Genomic DNA, 19721 nt, shown 5'->3' with positions numbered 1-19721 from the left:
AAAATTGATTTTATGTTTAATGTCTGTGTTTAATGTCTAATACATACAATCTACTAAAAAATGTTTACTCTTACCTATGAAAGTTCATGTATATCATCCAAATAAAGATGACGAGGATGAAGGCAGCAAAGACCACAATAAGGATCCACATTGACCTTTCCTGTGGTAAATCTGAATGAAACAGAAGAATAATGTGGCAGTCTTAGAACATGTAAATGATTGTATTAATGTAGCATTTTCTTCTCTTCTCTCAAGTCACTTTTATGCCACAAGGCTCATTTTTCCACTGGCACACAATGAAGAAATGTGAATTAAGCACATAGCAATTCAGTTTTCCTTATAGGTAATCACTTGCTTGTGTCTGTGAGGACAGGGTAACTGAGCTTATGGGTTGCAAAATGGAAGCATGGCATTAAAAACAAATCCTCCCACAGCTCTCTGTATTACTAATTAACACATTTTTTACTGAATCCACACAAAAACCAGGTGGAAAGGTTAAATCCACTCTGACCACAGAATAGTGAAACATGCATTCCTCCAAGTTTAAGTTTTTGTTTCTTCATAAAAAAATAGTCTACGTTCGCAATGACAGATGCTGTGAAACCTGAAACAATGTCTCGATTGCTTCAGTCAAGCTTCTGGGATCTACATGAATATAATTGCCTTTCCACGTTCTGCAATGTTACAATCACAAACGACAGTGTGTTTTATTTAGACAATCGTACAGTTATTTGTGTGTGAAGAACTTACATTCAGGAACTTTGACACGGGATGAGGGGCTCCATTCACTCCAAAAGCCATGATCAGGCTTACAGCGAACCTGAACGTCATAAGTCCCACCGGACCTCAGGCTGTAAATCTGAAGAGTCTTCCTCTGGCCTGCAGAGAGCTCCTGGAAATGAAACACATGAGTCAGGTCAGTAAACTAAAGCCATCTTCAATATGTGGACTTTAGGTGTGGTATTGAGGTTTGAGAATTAAACCCTGGCTTTGTGACATATCAGCGAGTCCTGTGACATGGAACCAAATGCAAAGTTTCACATTTGGAAGACAAATTGTCAAACCACCAGGCCATTCCATCTCACCGGCAGCGGTTTACTCACCTCCCATTTATTCTTATTTTCCAACTTGAGTCGGACCTCGTAAATGAGAGTGATCCAACCCGAGCGGGTGTCAGCCATTTTGGGGGGTTTCCATGACACTTGAAGAAAAGGCCAGTCTTTGTCCTCTGTGACATTCACTACCACTTCTTCCGGAGGATTGGGCTTGACTGGGAGAAGAGAACGGAAAGAGAACATGTGATTAACAGATCTGATGAGACCCAATAAGGAATGACAAGGAATCATAAAGGTTTTTAGTAAATAATCACGCGCCCTTCACTCCAGATGTGAAAATATATGGACAGGTCCAGCTGAGGAACTCTAACATTCTAGCTTTGACTACTGATATATATTTTTGAGCTGGGTGTAAGAACAATTATTAAGACTTCAAATTATAAACCTACTGCAAAAATAGACAAGGCTGAGGGCTGAGGTTAGTGAAAGACGCTGATACTAATTAGGCCTGATATTCAATCATTGTAACATTCTGATGAAAAGGATAAGTGGAGCACTCACAGATCCTCTAAAGCCAAGACAAAATATACTTCAAGTTAGTCAGGCATAAGACTCTTCCACTACCAACTTGAAAAAGGGAACAATTTTCAAACCTCTGGAAAGGTCAGACTTTTTATGAAAAAGTTGTGATATTAGCAATGAAGAAGATGGAGAGAAGAAGCTGATTGCTTTTTATTTATATTATAAGATTATTTTCCAAAGCTGACTGGCAGCTGATAGCTTAAAAATGTCAGCGCAACAGCAAAAGTCCAGATATAAGAACTATGACTTTTCACAGTACAGTAAACAACACAAGTGCTGTTCTGTCGAAAAATATGTTTTCTGCTATATTTCTCTCAAGGAGTTGTGTCACGCTGAACCTTTGCCACTTTCCCCTCACCGATGTAGACGACATCTATGTCAACGGGATCGGAAAATGTCCTTCCCCTCGAGTTGGTCGCCACAACGGTGATGTTGTAGTTCACCCAGACGAACGTCACATTCTTGCTGAAGAAGCAAGAGTTCTTGCCGGCCGTTTTGTAGTCAGGACACTCGAACACCCTCTGAGAGCTGTTGAGGAGAAGGAAAACATCATGCAGTTGTGTGATTTCAGACACGGTGCAGGACAATAGCAAGAACAAGGTGTGTTTTTGGCACTAAAATTTCTGTAAAAAAAAAAAAAAAAAGATGCATTTTGAGAGGATACATCAGCTCATCCACTCTGCTGAGACATAAATTACTTTCTTCTCAATAGCGAACAGATTTACTGAAAGGAGGAAGAACCATTAACTACAACAATAGGAGATACATAGACGACTAATTAATTCAAATAATTAATAATTATTCCGAATTTTCTGGCACACTCAACAATCCTCTTGTTGTGTAATGTTGTTACCTTGTGTGTAGGGTATTTTGTTTATGAAAATAATACTTTTGATAATATAACGGACCCTCAGCAACCACTGCAGGCAAACCCCCATTAGACTTGTGGTGGGTAAATGAGTATAGCCTTGATAATTGGTATGGAACAGATGGGAACATGTGGTTGTTGCTGTAGCAGCAGCTGCCACTGACTGAGGGGGGGGATCGTTGTGAAGTTGTAACTTTCAGGATGCAATGCTCTCGCTTCGCTGCTAATCTAAATGCACCACGTTTTAAAGTTTTGCGATGAAATTCCCAAGCTTTTCCTTGCGTGTGTTTTACATGAAACTACACTTGAATTTAAAAAGTAGTGTTTTTATCTTCCACATAATAAAGTATACACTTATTAGACTCAATAATAAATTGGGAAATTAATTAATATAATGTTTATTGTCGTTTGAAAATATACACCAGACCGTGCATGTCACAATGAAATTTCATTATATTGACTTATGATGGACTATGGACCAAGCTTTCATAGCTTTTATTGCTTTGATGCCAATAAAACAATTTATTGTAAGCAACATTTCCTTGTAAACACATTTGAATCACAGACAAAAATAACCATCAAAGGAAGGTTTTTAGGATTGAATCCAAAATAATATGACAGCCATTTTCAGTTTGAGCAATACTGAGGTGTGGAAGTAGACTAGGGCATGCATACAATTTCAAGATATAAAAAATATTTTAAAAGCTACAGACAGTTCTAGATGTCAGAAAATATCAGAGTGACCAAAGTTTTCTTAGGATGTAGAGCATCACAATACTGCCCCTCCACCAAGTGCTGCTTTTCACTGCCAGGCAGCTGACTAAAAGAAGGCCACCACTTTTATTTGTGTACAAAGAACACAAGTAATTCAGCTGTGAATTTCCTGCTGTGCTAAACAGCTAAAAGTCATAGCATGGACGAGGCAAATCAAATGCACTTCAATCAGTTCACCCAGCTTACATAAATGGTTGAGTAGAGGATGGCCTGTTGCTGAGCACATTTATCAGTTGTGCCCTAGCATATGTCTGATAGTCTGAATCAATTTAGCACATGTTCAAGTTTTTCAGTCTGTTGGAGAAAAATGGTGTGCTCTGCTGTATCACAGGCAGGTGCGTTATTTAAGTGGATGGGAATTATTACTGTAACAGGAGAAGTATAAATATTATGGCATGGAAAGAATCCTACATGAGCAAATAACTTGCTGGTGTCATCCTAGAACAGAAGCGGCAGACTTTGTGATGAAGCTGAGAGACCTTAATTTTTGGAGACAAGTCACTTGGTCAGATGAAACTAAAATTGAAGCGTATCAGACTGTGAAGTGCAGGGGTGAAAGGCTCATGTTGTCAAGATGTTTTGCTGCAGGAAGGACTGTCATAAGGAATATTACAACATAAACAAAAAACATCATGGGGCAAATATTAACGCAACATCCGAAGGCAGGAAGTCAAATTTGTGGGCAGAGACGGCTGGTGAAGGAAACTCAATTACACCAGTTCAGTTCAGAAATTTGACTAGATTCAAAAGTTATCTTACATCCCTGATGTGGATAATGTGATAGTCAGTGAATCTTTGATTAATGTACACTCAAAGATGTTTTTGAATAAACCTTTCTGATGTAGTATAATTTGCAACAACAAAAGACACATTGATTGTTCTTGCTCTTCCTTAGGGCAACCACACACTTGCCGGTTTTCTTAATAAGTGGAGGATGCGTTTTGACCCTCTAAAAAATGATGCCAGTAAATACGGTGCATTCAGGTCTCAGGCCATGTCTCTAATATTGCTGGCTGGATTTAATGAGTATCAGAAGGAGAACAGACATTCCTAACAGAGCTGTCACCATAAGTGGTAAAATGTAGCAGCATTTTCCCTGAATCATAATTCAGCCACAGCTGCCATAAATTTCACCACAAAGAGATCCAGGGTCTCGAAGACCTGTTATTAGAGTTTAATTTCTCCTTTCTGAATTTCTGCAAAAATCATGCAGAAACTGAGTTCCACGGAAAAGTGACTATAAAGCGGAACTAGTCTCTGCACTTATGTCAAAAATATTGCTTTCTTGTCAATAGTCAAATAATATAATCCCTTTAAGATTTTTAGGGGATAAACCCTGACTCAGCAAAGAGACTGTGTTAAAATGAACAAATAAATGAATGAGAGGTCTACGATACTTTTTTTTTTCATAAAATATTTGTGGCGTTATTTGCTGCACTACAGCTTGGCTGAAGGCAGCAGGATCTTGAAGCTACACTGTCACTTCAAAGAAATAGTCTTGAATTATTAAAGCAAGGTTATCTCAAAAGGTTAGAAGCAGTTAATATCTTACCTTTAGTGGATAATTTGCTAGGTGTGTTCATTTAATACATATTCTAATTAGTTGGTCTAGCTGAAGCTGAAACTAATAACTACTCTGAGAGAGGTGAAGACTTTCACCATCTTGACACAACCAACTCTAAAAAAAAACATTACAGAAGTTATTGAAAACATTATTTTCTGGATTATTTTTTTCAGGAGGAGAAATGTCACCAACGGGATCACTGTATCAAACATGCACTGAGAAAAAACAAGTACAGCTTTTCCAGTCTGAGTAACTGGACAAAAGATTATTAACAGGGTGGGAAAAATCAATGTAGTGCCAATGAACTAATCCCCCAGAACATTTTTACTATTAGTCTGGAAATGCTTTATGTGTTTTGTTCTCAGTGTGCATTTCACACAAGACACTGGTGGCACTCTGCTTCTTACCTCTGTTTACTGTGTAATCAACTATTAGCACCTTTGTAAATAACCTTCTAATGAAATCACAAACACTGCTAAGAGGTTCAGAGTGCCTTCAGAAAAATATGTTTTTAAGACTGGAGTTGTTTTAATGGCAGAAGGTTGCTTTGGTATTGGTCCCTCCTGGTTTAGCTATTAGCCTTAGCCTCAGGACCCAACCTAATATGAACTTATAATAAGTAAGGGGAGCTACCAACTGCAGATCACTTTAGAAATTCTGAACTACATGTTTAAGGTAGTAATATTTCGCTAAATCAACTTCACTGTAGCTTCATATTTACAGACACAATGAATACCAACATTTCCATGATCCATTCATACTATCAGTACTTTTTCTCTGAATTAGAGTTTACTTCTGCTATCAAACATTCACTTCCTACGATTTTCAGTCCCCATTTGTCTTATCGACATGTGTCTCAGCTCAGTGGATTAGGCTATAAACAAAAACTAATCCGCTGCATCCTCTCCTTTTCCACATCTGTCTTGGCTCCTTATCAACCCTACTCACGTTTTAAACTCCACCTTCCCAGGAGAACAGGCAGGGCCACATAACCCTTTACAATCTTTATCCTCTTACACCAGTCTGCTGCCCTAGGTGATTCACATTATGAGGTTTCCACTCTGTGGTTCACACAGAGGGTAGCAGGTGAAATGCATCCTCATTCACGTCTAATTGTGCTTGAAAATAGGTACAACATGTATTCTGCATATGTCCGTAGCTGATAGAGACATACACCAAAAGACTTTTAGGGATTTTTATCTTTGAAAAAAATAAATAAATAAATAACATGTCTTCAAGCTATGCAATATTTTGTGTTAGTCTATCAAATCAAATCATTGTAGGATACATTAAAGTGTTTAGTTGAAATATGAAAGAATGCCAAAGAAGTCGCAGGGGTATGATTAGCACCGCAAAGCTCTGTATTATCCTGGGTGAACACAAACACTGAATGATTTACAGGTCTTATAGCGCTGCTAGAAACAGATACCCCTTACTTAAAGTAAAACTTCAAGAAGCCAAAAGCTGCACTAATTTCTGTTATTTTGTCCTTCTGAAAATACAAAAAAAACGTGATTTAGATTAGAACAGAGTTGTATCGCTAGATCTCGCTCTGAAACATGCACACACATGTACCATTTCTTCTTAATATCCACATGTCAAAAAAGAATAAAAGTGATGTGCATTCCTAAGCCTTTCTCCATCTGCTCCAAGCATGTATGTACTGTTATTAAATAGGAACTTGCACAATAGTATCTTTGAGTGTATTCAAAAATTCATGAGGTCATGAGGTCAAGCCACAAACAGAGCAAGAAACACTATCTTTTGGTCTATGAAAAAAATTATTGGTTTCATTCAAAAAAATATCCCATTAAGTTTTTTCTTTGCTTTTCTTATCACATATTTAACCCGTTTGGATGAGGGTGGCTCACTGGTACACTAAAAATCACCACAATTGATGAAATGGCAATTAACAAGAGCAACATAAATATTTTTAACAACCAGGAATGTTTATGACAGACAATCCGCAGGGTTTAAAACATCTCATAATCCTAACATGTTTTAAATCTTGTAAAAAAAAAAAAAAAAAAAAAAAAAAAAAGGCCATAAAAGATAAGTTGTCAATGCAATTAAATGTAAAAGAAGCCTTTTGAAAAAGAACCAGATGCTAATATTCAAAGCATAACCAGAAAGATTCCTAGGAGGCTATAAAATAATTACACAGCACAGTATACATATTGCCAAATCTGCTTTGGTAATCCTCATTATAGAGTATTTTAAAAATATTTTAAAGACACGAAACTCTTACAAAAATGTCACATTTGATTTCGTTTCTCTAACTTTGGTAGTCTTTCCCAACTGAGATTAGTTTTCTTTATAAATATAAAGAAAAGTTATGATCAAACTTGTCTCTTGCATACTGCTGAGTGGAACATCTCAGTCTTGACATGATTAAACAGGTCACTTCTAAAAAAAAGCTTCACTCTTTCTTTTCTGCGCCTTTTTGCTCTGCTTTCCTCAGCTGAACAACGGCAGATTAAAAAAAAAACGCCATCTGTGGTACATGTTTCATTGTGTAATTAACATTTAATATTGAAACATGATGAGCAAAATTCCTTTAGGCAGCAAAGAATCCTACGGTATCAGTTTTACCCAGACTGTGCAGTGATACAAGAAAAACACAGCAGAGTCCTACTTCATGGCAGACCTTTTGGGGAAAAAAAGGAAAAAAAAGACAGGCGTTCAAGATAAAGGGTGCATTACACTTAAAAGATGTTCCGTTTTTCCAGTTAGAACAAGAGCAGAAGTGGAATGCAGTCCCTGTTCACACTTGGGCTTGTCCAACCCATTTAAATTGAGAAGAGTAGTCAGGGCTGTATTAAAGCTAATATACAATGTCCTATTCTAAAAAGCTGTGGAAACACAATCTCAATCATACCAATTAGTTTTGGTAGTTTGAAAATGCTTCACTTGGTGAACAAAGGTTCCATTAATCTAAAACTGTGTTTTGAAAAATCTCTGTTGAGTGAAGGACAATTTTTTATGGTTTGATCACAGCATTTTGAAATTTGAACTTAGTCAAATCAGAAGAGGATCAAAAACATGCAATAACCCGTTAGATTAATACCAACAGGAAGGAAGGTTTGGATAGACAGCAAACCTCTCATTAGCAGTGACTTTAGGCATTAGCAATGTCAAGCCTTTAGCACATGCCACCATAAACAGCACATAGAAATATTAACAATTCATTAGACAAGGACACATGCTGACGGTAACAGGATCGAGACAGACTTCACTTTGGTGAGATATCTGGAGGTTTTTTAATATCACCAAATCTAGTTACCCCTCCCAGGAAGCAACTTACCCTTCTTTGCGGTAGTACAAGGCGTAGGTGGTTGGAAGCCCGCCGTCAGAGCCTGGCTTCCACCAGCAGGTGAAGGTCTCTTTTTCTGGAGAGCGACAACTGATATTTGTTGGCTTCCCTGGTGGGCTGTATCCTAAAGACAAATAAATAAAATAAATAAATTCACTTGCAAAAAAAATAAAAATAATGCTCATTAATGTAATTTATGAGAAGTTATTTATAACAAGTTAATTATTCAGTGTTGGATCCTGTTTCTTGTTTCAACAGCCAGTCAACCTTGAGGCACATCTCAGATGTCTTCGCTCATTAGCAGAAACTGCTGAAACTCTGTTTAAGTCTAGCTGAATACAAACACCTGACTTTCTCCCTTTCTTATAATTTAAAACACACAAAAAAGGGAATTAATGTTACAGATAGATGGGAAAAAAAGTTCCTGGATCTTATTTTAGCCATCAATAGCCTCCTTTCTGTTCTTTTCCGTATTTAAAAACCGAGAAAAGATTTTCCTGAAAAGTTTCCTTGGGCAGAATGTATATTCATTTGTTTAGTTGTGTTTCCCTCTTAAACTGCTGATGCTAATAGCTCCGATCAGGAAGGATGGATTAACTGAAATTTCATTTTTAACTAGACTTTTCCAGACTGTGTAGGAACCCTGTCTTTAATATTGAAAGTACTCTTTGATCAATACTTAGGCATTATCTATACATTTGCTGCTTTGTCCTTTCAAACAAGCTGCTAAAAGGTGTTTCCATGGTAAGAAAGAGGGATGATTCGATCCAATCAACCATTGCCCGTTGACACACACTCGCTCATTATTTTGAGAAACAACGTAATTGAATTTCAATTCGTTTATGAGACCAGATTGCATTGGATTGATTTGATTATACATTTCTGGATCGGATCTGTTTGTCTTGTAAAATGACTTACAATAATTTGCTGTGAATGGGTGTAAAATAAATAAACCGAACTAAGTAAAAACACATAGATAAGGCAAGAACAGGAGTGATCTTTTTTTTTGTCAAATGAACACTCACTCAACAAAATGAACATGCTGAAAACATGCAGGTATTATTTTTGGACGCAGAAGTTCCAATCAGATTTAACTAATGAGCTGGTTCATTAGGGTCATTAATTCCTCCCACACGATGAAGTGCAGGAGCAACTGAACATGAACACATTACCTGCTGGAAAATATATTTCATTAACAGGCTTCGGAGAAAGAAAAAAAAAAAACAGTGTCATTTCATTTTACTGTTGTAAATATGGATTCTGAAACTATGAAAAGACGATTCTGAATTGGTTCGTATTCTGCTTATGCATAACTTAAAAAGCCTTGAATCCACAGAAGGTGTTTAGAAGCTGGGGTTAATCTAAGGGCAAATCCAATGTTGAACTTACCCTCTCCTGCTGCAATCTGGATAAATAATATCAACAGCCACAGCAGAACAACTTCCCCAGCCTTCTTCATCGTGGCACCACAAAACCTTTGCTGTGGGATTAAGCAAACAAACACAAACAAAGACAGGTGAGCGTGGCAGACTGGCTGATAGGGGCACTTTACCCATCACTTGACCCATAACATTCGCGATGGGACGGGAAAAAAAATCGCTGTTTGCAGTGGAGGCATTTGTCTGCTGCTGGCACAATCTGACTGACATGAAAACCCAGCATGCTGTAATAATATTTACTAAAGGAACAACAAAAAACTACAAGAAAAGATATGGTACAAGTGAACAGAAGAAAAAAAAAACATCAAATACTTGATGCTTTACTACAGAGGGAAGATGTCAAACATTTACTCAGAAAGCATTTGTGCAGCGAGAAGCTGTTAACATTCAACCCAACACAGAGGGCAAGGAGGAGAAAAACTGAATAAAGGAAAGCAAATGAGGAAAAAAAAACTCTTATTGACTCACTAACTAAAGATTTAAAAACAGAGACACCCACACACATTCTCTCTGTTTCTGACTACCTCTACCAGCTGGTGCAGGCAGCGTAACTGATTGCATAACCTGGGCTAGGGCTCCATAACAGCAGAAGGCTGGATTGCCATTACCCACAACTCTCTAGACCTCCCACATCTGGCTAGCTACGGGCAGATGTCTTTGTTCCTACTCTGTGTTCCTAAATTCAAATGACTGATAAAAGGAGGAATACAAGAGGACTATAAGGAGAAACAGGAAAATAGCTGGAAAGAAATACTCTCAAATGCTGTTGCCTAAAACTAGCATTAAATGCTGGGCACCTTCAGGGCAGCACCTTCTTGAACGTTCTTTTGTTCATTGCAAACATTTGCAAATGAACTTCCCCTCAAGTGCTATGGATGCCTATGCAAACAAAATGTAAAACAAACTGCCCTCTTTAGGGAATTTTTTCCCCCCACGTCAGTCATCTTCCCATTTACTTGCACCTAGCAGGACAGTGCAACATATATGCAAATTATGGTTTTTATTTCAAAGACCATCCTGTTGCTGTAGTTTTGATTAAAGCGAGTGACAATTCTTAATTTAAAAAAAACAACAACAAAATAAACATGAATTTGTATGCAATTTATTGCGATTTTGATTTGGCTCTCAAACTAAGTGCACTCAATGGCCGTTTCCACTGTTCAACCAGCATGACAGAATACGGAAGAAAAACTTCCTTTCCGTACATGCTGTTCAGCACGCGCACTCCAAAATACAACTAATGAGCATGCTGAAAACATGAAGGTAGGAAATTTAAATATAGGAGTGCCTGTGGTTTCCCAAAGCATGCCATTGCAGTGCTTTATAACAATGTACTCCAGCCCTGGATTCACGCAGATCCCCTCAGTTGGGTCTTTTCTCCCCATTTTCTTGTTTTTTTTTGTTAACTGAGTAACATTTTTTTTTGTAATTATTTGACGCATACAAACATATAGCACTAGGTTAGTATTACTGCTAATCATATTTCCACATTTAATGTCGAAATATCCCAGAACAATCCATGTATAGATACATTCAATTGCTTTTTACATTTTTATTATTACAATCGCCACCTTTCGTTTGATGCTAGGAGATTTTATATGAGCTTACCATCAGCAAGAAAGCTGAACATGACTGTAAAGTGGAAGGAACATTATAAATATTTTCAGATATTTTATGAAAACACATATTGTCATGCTGGTCAATATTTTGTACAGCAGGTACAAGTGAAAGTCTTTTGGGTTGTGCCTCTAAAATTTGGCACGTCTAGAGGCTGTCATTTATGCCCATTTTTTTTTTTTTTTTTTACAAAATACCTTAAACTCAGTCAGACTGTGCGACTGTCAATTATCAAGTTTTGCCACAGATTATTGATTAGATTTAGAAATGGACTTTGACTGGGCCATTCTGTTTTGATCTAAGCCACTCTCTTGTAGCTTTGGGTAAATGTTTAGGATTGCCACAAAGACTTAAGCTTTGGAGTGATAATTGTTCTTTCATCAAAGTCTCCCCTGAGCTTTAGATCACTGCTGCTTCTCCACAATTACCAGTCACTTTACTGCTGTCTTTGTCCAGCCTGTCAGTTTATGTGAACACCCATGGTTAAAATTCTCCTCCACCATATCGCTGACCTGTCTGGTCTATAGGTAAATTTGGTGGGTTTGAAGTTGCAACAAACTCTTTTGGTGTGATGAATTGATTGAGCCATCATACCACTGATAGGGCTGACTAATCAGTCAGCCCTATATGATTAGCGCTGGGTAAATATGCATGATACCCTTATAATAGGTTAATTTATGATAATTATAAACTGTAAAAAGTGTGGCTCATTTCCCTTCTACTTCACTAACATGATCCGCTTTGTGCTGGTCTGAGATTAAACCTAAACACTAAGTATGACTATGATGTGGTCCTACTATAACAAAACGTGGAAAAATCTCAGGCTACTTTTGCAGCACTGTGTAAAAAAGTCTCTACTTGCATTTGTTTTCCCTTTTTTACTTTATTGCTACATATTATCTGTGTCTCTCACAAACTGTCCTTAGAGTTAGATTTTCGAGGAAAGTGCTTGTATTTCCGACATTGAAGTTTTATAGTGTAGTAATAAAAATAAATAAATAAATAGTTTTGTCTACCGCTGGAATGTAAACACATTGCGGAGCGAAATAGTCTGAAACGGGCGATCTTCAACATGCTGCGACTTACTCCGCAACTGATCTGAATGCCAAGGATCTGCCTGCAAACCGCAGCATTGTGTGTGCCTGAAGGGAAATTCTACATTAATACTGTGCTGCAATAATGCTCAGGGATGTGGCTGTCTGGGCATGTGTTTGTCACACAGCCTCTGCCAAACTACTAGCTTAAGTCTAGCTTGTGCAATAGCCGCAGTGTTTCTCAACATATATCTGAAACTTTTACATTTACACATTCATTCTGCAGACACCTTGTCTGACTTTCAGAACCTTAGAACATGAACCATATCCAGCTCATGTACATAGTGCCTTCATTTCAGGAACGCCACCATGATCTGATAATTGGCATTAAGATCAAGGCACCGGATTAGCCTCCTGCTACATATAGCCCTCTTACATAACCAGTAGCCGAGACCGTGAGACATAAGCTGCTGCCCATTGCAGCAAAGCTTTTTCCCTAAATCTAGAGATGATGCACAGTTTATATGATATGATTGTGCACTTTTCATGCTTTGCTTCTTCAATCACAGTAATTTAGGCTTTAGCTTCCTGTCAGAAATGCTTTAACTCACCCTTATCAGAGGGTTTTAAAACACAAACAGCCGCTTTCTGATCATATCACAGAATCTCAATCAGTCTTAAGTCCAGATCCTGACTAGGTCACTCCAAAACCTTAATTAATATATCTTTAGCTATACAGTGGTAGACTTTCTGGTATGCTCTGGATTATTACCTGGCTGCTAAACCTAAGTGCTTTTGTGCAAACTGATGGCAGATTTTCTGTCAGAAAGCTCTGAAGGGTTTCTGCTAAGTAGAATTTATAGTTCCATCAATAAAGTCAGTAATCCAAGACCTAAAGAAATAAAGTAGCCCTAGACCATTACGCTTTTACCACCATGTCTTACCACTATATTGATTTTTTTTTCTGCAATGCAGTGTGAATTTTATCTCATTTCTAACTGAACACACACCTAGCATCAAACACATAAAGTTTAATATTTGTCTCCACAGTCCACAGATTGTTTTCCAAAAAGTCATAGAGGTCATAATGGTCTGTTTTGGAAAATGTAGTATGGGCCTTTCTGTCATTTTTGGTCAGCAGGGGTTTGTCACCATTTAACTTTTGCATCGATGTCATTCTTCTTGTTGTCGATTCATGAACACTTAACAGAGTGCTTAACCAAGTGCTTGCAATGCTAATTTGGGTTCTTTTGTGACCTCCTGAATGAGTCACCGATGCATGCCTCTCTTCAAAAGTTTCACCTGCGTTGTATCTTTTCTCCACGAGTAAATACTGGCTCTCACTGTGTATTACCAAAGTTAGACAAAGCTTTCCAATGCTTCCCAGACAGACTGATATCAATGGCTTTGTTTTTCATCTCTTCTTGAATTTTCTCACATCGGATCACTTTTTGTTTCTTTTTCAGATCTTTTAACCTGGTCCATGCTGTCTGTTTAACTGGTTTCTTGATCCTATAGATACGGCAGTAAGCGGGCAGAGTGTGGTTAGTAAAATTCAACAAAAATAAAAGTGGATTACCAGCATTAATTTGTGATTTAACAAAGAGTCTACCTTTTCCACACAGATCCATATTACTTTGAATAGCTTCACCCCTAAATATATAAAATAATTTAACTGCCTTTTTGTTTTTACACATATTTGTTTGGTATTAAAATCTGTTTCATAACCTGCGACACTTCAGTGTGACAAAAAAGCAAAAACATAAGGAATCCCTAAGGAGGCAAATCCTTTTTCACCTTGTCCTTCATTCAGTTCTTGTTAGGCTCAGCCCTTCCCGGTTTGGTTTGAATTATTCCCGATTTCTGCCTTCAAGTTTTCAACATGGAGAGCCTTTGAATTTTGCTTCATTAAAAATGTTTTTCCGCCTCACTTGGCTTCTGCTTGTTAGCATTAAATTGCATCCCGAAACACATCGTCTCTGCTGAGAGCAACCGTACACATGAGAAAGTGATAACCAAGCAACTGAATGCCCAACCCACATGTGCTTGATGCAACATGCACCTGCATGTGCGTCTACACGGCATGTGGATGGAATGAAGTTGCAAGCTATAAACTGAACTATATGTGAAATGTTCTTTACACTGCCAGTAAGTTGTTTAAGATGTATTTCTTCTTTCTGCCTAATAAATTAGAACTTTTGTGTCTTTTCCCATGATGTGCAGAAAGCTCTCGGATAAACAATGCCAATTATGTTACCTGTTCTCTTATAAAGAACACGGCAAACAAAAGACGCGACCCAGAAGACTAACACCTACATTCAGATTTCGCGTGAATCATTCATGAGCCGAGTCCTCCTCTTTCCTCTCAATTTCAGAAGGTGAGAAGAGGATGTATCAAATGGCGTGCCGAGGGCAACTGTGAGCAGGGAGAGGTGTCACCTGGTGGCAGACGTACGGTTAAATAGCACACCTTTGTGTGGATCATGTTGTACAAAAAGTTTTTCTCTTATGAACAGTCAAAGCATTCTCAGGAGGCCTGACCGACACAGCTGAGTTTACGGCATTCCTCTTTCCACGAACCTGTTTCTAGCTTCCAACAGGTTACGAGAACAACCAGAGGAGTTGCAATATATCCTGAATGATTTACGGCGCATTTATGTATCTCAGTTTTATATTAACTTGAGCTTAGTTGGATTAATATTAAAAAAAAGAAGAAAAGGTAAAGAGACCATTTGAGTTCTTGGTAATACTTTCTTTAAAAGCTGGGGGGGAAAAAACAGCCTCTCAGTTTCTTGGTACTGAAAACAGTATTTAAACACAGATAGAGCAAAGAAGATGTGGTCCAGCAGGTTTGGCACGACTGAAACGTGGTTCGTTATGGCAACAGCTCTTCGTCTTTTTAACCCTTTACCTGTGAACGTACGCCACAATCCATTTTGTGATTCTGGTCGAGGAGTGCATGCAGGTAGCTTGGCACGAAGAATAACAGGTGCCAGAAATTGCTGAAACTTCCCTCGTATCATAAGCTTGACCTGAAACCCTGCTCAGACTGGAACAAACTTAGCACTTCCCAGTATTGTAAAAAAACCGGTTTGAACAGCAGCACAAACAGATTTCTAGGAACTATTCTTTTTTCACCGTCATACCGGCAGTCAGGGTTGGGAAGCCACAGAATGCAGAATCAAAAGGTATAAAGGGATTCCGGTTACAAGGAAACTGGACTAACTAATCCTTGGGCTATGATATAATCTGAATTGCCTAAAACTTAGGGTTAAGTCTGTACACGAGTTGTTGATTTTTGTTCTGTGTTAACATCAGACTGTAGGGTGTGCAGTGAGCTTTACTTGAAATATTTCGGACAGATCTCACATTTATGTTTAAGTTAAAATATGAATTTCCTCGATGTGCCTAAAAACCGAAGATGCAACAATTCCATTAAAGGAGAACAAATGAGCTGCCGACTCCTCGACGGAATTTATCTGAAATAAAATAGGACGTGAAGAAATTAAAATGCTTGTACCAAATCTTAATCACACTTGTCCTGAAATCAATAAGATGTGCATCAAAGCCCACGCTGGCGGTTGATGCGTTTGTACACCAAAAAAATAGTGATAGATTTTAAGTCTGATGCATTTAATGAAAGGGTGAAAATGAGGACAGAGACCGTCTCTGGTCTCTGGACAATCAAGCGATGCAGGTTACATGAAAATAATTAATGACTGAAGTTAACTGTTAAATTATATACCCAGGTATACGCAGTTTCAATATTCTGCTTGATAAAAGGCATATAGACTTTAGGAATAACAACTCTGGTATGAACAAAATAATATATGCACAAAACCTTTACTACAAGTACAACATATGGGCAAAAATTTTAACATATGCGCAAAGGGGTCAACAAACTTGTTCAATGTACATTTTTAAAACATATAACATTGCCCCTTGTCTGCTACACAGATTGTCCTGCTTGAGAATGTGTGGCTGTGAAATTTCACTTGCTACCTTTTCTTGCCCAACCTAACTTACATCTGACAGTTTCAACATGGAAAAACAGCTTCAAGGACAACACACACACACATACACACACACACGCATGCACACACCCTTCCCGCGCTGCAGCCCTAATGATCCCACTTATCTTCAGTCAGCTCTAAGTCAAGACATAGGTTTGCGAGATAAGAGTGGCAGCTAAATTTATGAGCCTCTTCTCCTACGCCGGCAACTCTTTGAGAAAGAAACAATATTAGTTCAGCTGTTTTCTAAAGAGGACACATTAGTCTGACATTTATGCTCATTTGTCTGACAGAGGGTTTAGGCATAGAAATATAAATCTGCGTAAATGTTAAATTTCTGAATGTGGATCCGAGGCAGGCGGATCTGCTGGTACTTTTTAATGTGGCTTGAGGCTTCTGCCCGTATACCGATTGTTGGGGGTTACAGACATCTCAACTTCAAGTCCAGATGTTGTTGGGCATCCAGAGGGAGGGACAAAAATGTACATTTATTCATTAGTTGAAGCAAAAACATTGAGTTAGGTCACCATTTAACACTTCCGTGAAGAAAACAGCAACAACTTTAATGATGTAACCGTGGTGCCAGTCAACATGTGCCAATAAAAATATTGACACCATACTGACCACAATGAAGGTGAATTTACAGCCAAGAATGCAAACTCTGTCATTTGATAAGGGCTGGGTCTTTACTGACCTTTCACTGATAATAGACTGCTGTGCACTTGCTTTGGCATGTAATTATTCAATGCTATTAAAATCTAATGGCTAAGTTTTTAATGGTTGTGTCTTTTAAATAAATACATGGTTAAATAAAACTATGCTGACTTTTCAACATGTACTCCTTTACAAGTTTTAAAGCGCCTGATCAGAGGCCGTGTAAACGTCCTGGCTATGACAGCAGCAATGAGCTGAAGTTAATTAAGCCTCCGTGTCTGACTTGAAGCGGAGAGAGTCAGTAAGCTGCAGGCAACTAACAGTGTAATCCCGTATTGAGATGATCAACCTGGACCTATAGAGGTTGAGAACTTCTGCCACCTCTTCCTGACCTGGCTTAAGTCCGTTAAAAACAGAAAGAGTAACCCAGGTAAAAAAAGAAAAAAAACTACGGAAACTCTGCATCCTCGTCCTAATTTCTGCACGATAAACGAAGTGAAAATCACATTCTCCTTCTTCTTCTTTTTTTCAATTCAGACTCTAAGACAAAATACATTTTTAATATTCTCTCCTAACCATTTCATAACAATCACAAAAAATAAAATAAAATAAAATAAATAGGGGAAGTGAGGAGCTTACCGGCAGACAACAGGTGTATCAGCGTCTCTCTCTCTCTCTCTCGCTTGCGCCTTCGCCGAAGTGACTCCTGTGAAGACCCGAGCAACTTTTACCTGCTTGCCTTGGAAAGCTGGCGAGGTGCGCACACGCTCCACCGAGCCGTGGGAACCGCTCAGCACGCTCGTCCCGTCTGTAAAGGAAGCGCGACTGGCACTCTCCCCGCGCCCTGATGGACCAGAGGAGGGCGGGGATGGCACCGAGGAGCCCAGCCTCCAAACCCCGCCCACCGCTCAGGTCGCCACAGATGAAGGGAAGACTGGCTCCACGAGTTTTGTTGTCAGTTTAAAAATGATACCTGGGGATTACATAGATCTGGTTTTTGATGTTAAACTGTGTCGCTGAGACTTTGTTATTTCATGTTTCAAATATATTTAATAAGAATAACAGAGGTCAGTTAGAATTAACAAAAGTATTTATTTGCTTAATGGCAAAATGATTACTATTTTTTTGTTTTTTCATCTTAAAGTCAAAACGTTGAATAAACCAAGATAACTATACCTTTAAACAATTTGAAAAGGTTGTCAATTTATTTTCAAGCAAAACTCTCAAAAAGACCTGAGGATTTATTAGTTTTGATTACGTTGTGTAACTATAGATGAACACTTATTAGTTTTTTTGTTTTTAATTTTTCAGGTTTGCATCGCAACACCTCGTGATGTGTTTCTGAGCCATAATTGAGCCGCTGTGCCGATTACCTTTCCATTGGATCCAAGCACCTGGACCAGCTGACGGCGTCCATCAGTCCACGGTCTGCCGGATCATCACAACGTGGCCTAACTTTTTATTTACTTGGTTAAACTATGATCTGGAAACCAGAGCACCAGATATGCAAAAATACTTGCAGACTTTGTTGGCTACCCTGACAGTCATCCTGGACGGGGCTGAGCCGGTCTTCCTCTCCTGATGAATTTTCATCACCAGTAAAGACAAACAAGTCTGATTTCTGACCTAGGAAGTATATTATATAGTCACTGTTCATTTTGCTATCCTGTTTGTACCTACAATAAAATTTTATCTCATTTGTAATACTTACATTTCACAAACCTTTTTTTCCCCTTTTCTCAGTGTTTACGTTATATCGAGTATTTGCATGTAGCTCAGGAATTCAAGTGAGATGTTAAAATGCAACACATTTAGGTAATACCAGCAAAGAAATGTGAATATTAAGTAATATGTAGTTAGTCGTATATTTTAATATGCTGAATAAGGCTGGATGATATGACTTGCAAGATTTTTTTCATACCAGATTTGATTTTAATCGATTCCTCCCGTCCTCAATTTCTATAATAAAATCACAGAAAATACTTTGAAAACGTGCCTTGATTTCAATCATCATTTCTGTGAGTTGTATAAGGGAGCATTATGGTCAGAATACAAGATTTTTTAATTGCAAGAATGCAGTCTTTGTTACAGCAGAATAAAGATGCAATTTTATAACAATGTCTTAAAATGACAAGAAGTCATTTTAATGAGAAATAAAGATTCAGATTGATCTGACGTAACCAGCTCAGTCCATGTGGTTCTGACATTTGTCAGTAATCAAGAGGATGTACATTTCCACCTCACCTGACCAGGTAAGCATTAAGGTAAAAATAAAAAAATATATAGCAAATACTGTATACAAAACGGAAATAGAACAACTGATAGAAATACTGTCTATTATAAAGAAAAGCAAAAAAGTTAATAGCAGGAGAAAAGTTGATGGCAGCGTTAGCTCAGTCTATCTCTTCCTCCAGGAATCCACCGAACAGAACTGTCCAGCTATAATAAAATAAAAAAAGAGAGAGAAATAAAACGGAAAGTTTAAATAACAAATAATGCCAATTTGATAATTCAGATCTAATGCGTTCCAGATGCAAAAAATGTTCTGGAATCTATTATTGACATTTTACAAATTTCACAAATCAATTAGAAGGTTTTACAAATGTTTTATTTATTCTGCTAATAGTACAGAATAATCTAGTTAAGTTTGAAATATCTAGGTGTTGTTTTTAAAGTACAACACATTAAAAAAGCTCAATATAGTGAAAAATTAAGATTAATCGCCCTTTAGCTATTTTCCGAATTAGATGCTTCATTCGGAAGCTAACTTCAGCTCTGACTGATAGCTTGGGCACAATATAGACAGAT

The 19721-nt window shown here is 37.9% G+C and overlaps 1 protein-coding gene across 1 annotated transcript in view; it reads right to left on the bottom strand.

Moving 5' to 3' along the window:
* Positions 1–17900, bottom strand: part of prlra (prolactin receptor a) — a 20422-nt gene extending 2522 nt beyond the window's left edge. The window contains exons 1-7 of the mRNA XM_008424492.2: positions 17553–17900; positions 9546–9636; positions 8148–8280; positions 1996–2165; positions 1104–1270; positions 751–892; positions 75–171 (exon numbers count right to left, since the gene is read on the bottom strand). Of these exons, the coding sequence (XP_008422714.1) occupies positions 75–171; positions 751–892; positions 1104–1270; positions 1996–2165; positions 8148–8280; positions 9546–9615 (779 nt within the window). The 5' untranslated portion in view covers positions 9616–9636; positions 17553–17900. The remainder of the gene's footprint in view (positions 1–74; positions 172–750; positions 893–1103; positions 1271–1995; positions 2166–8147; positions 8281–9545; positions 9637–17552) is intronic.
* Between the last annotated feature and the right edge of the window lie 1821 nt (positions 17901–19721).

Source organism: Poecilia reticulata, linkage group LG12 (assembly GCF_000633615.1).
Source record: "Poecilia reticulata strain Guanapo linkage group LG12, Guppy_female_1.0+MT, whole genome shotgun sequence".
In the NCBI taxonomy this organism is placed as follows: domain Eukaryota; kingdom Metazoa; phylum Chordata; class Actinopteri; order Cyprinodontiformes; family Poeciliidae; genus Poecilia; species Poecilia reticulata.
This window is presented reverse-complemented; position numbering and strand designations above follow the sequence as displayed.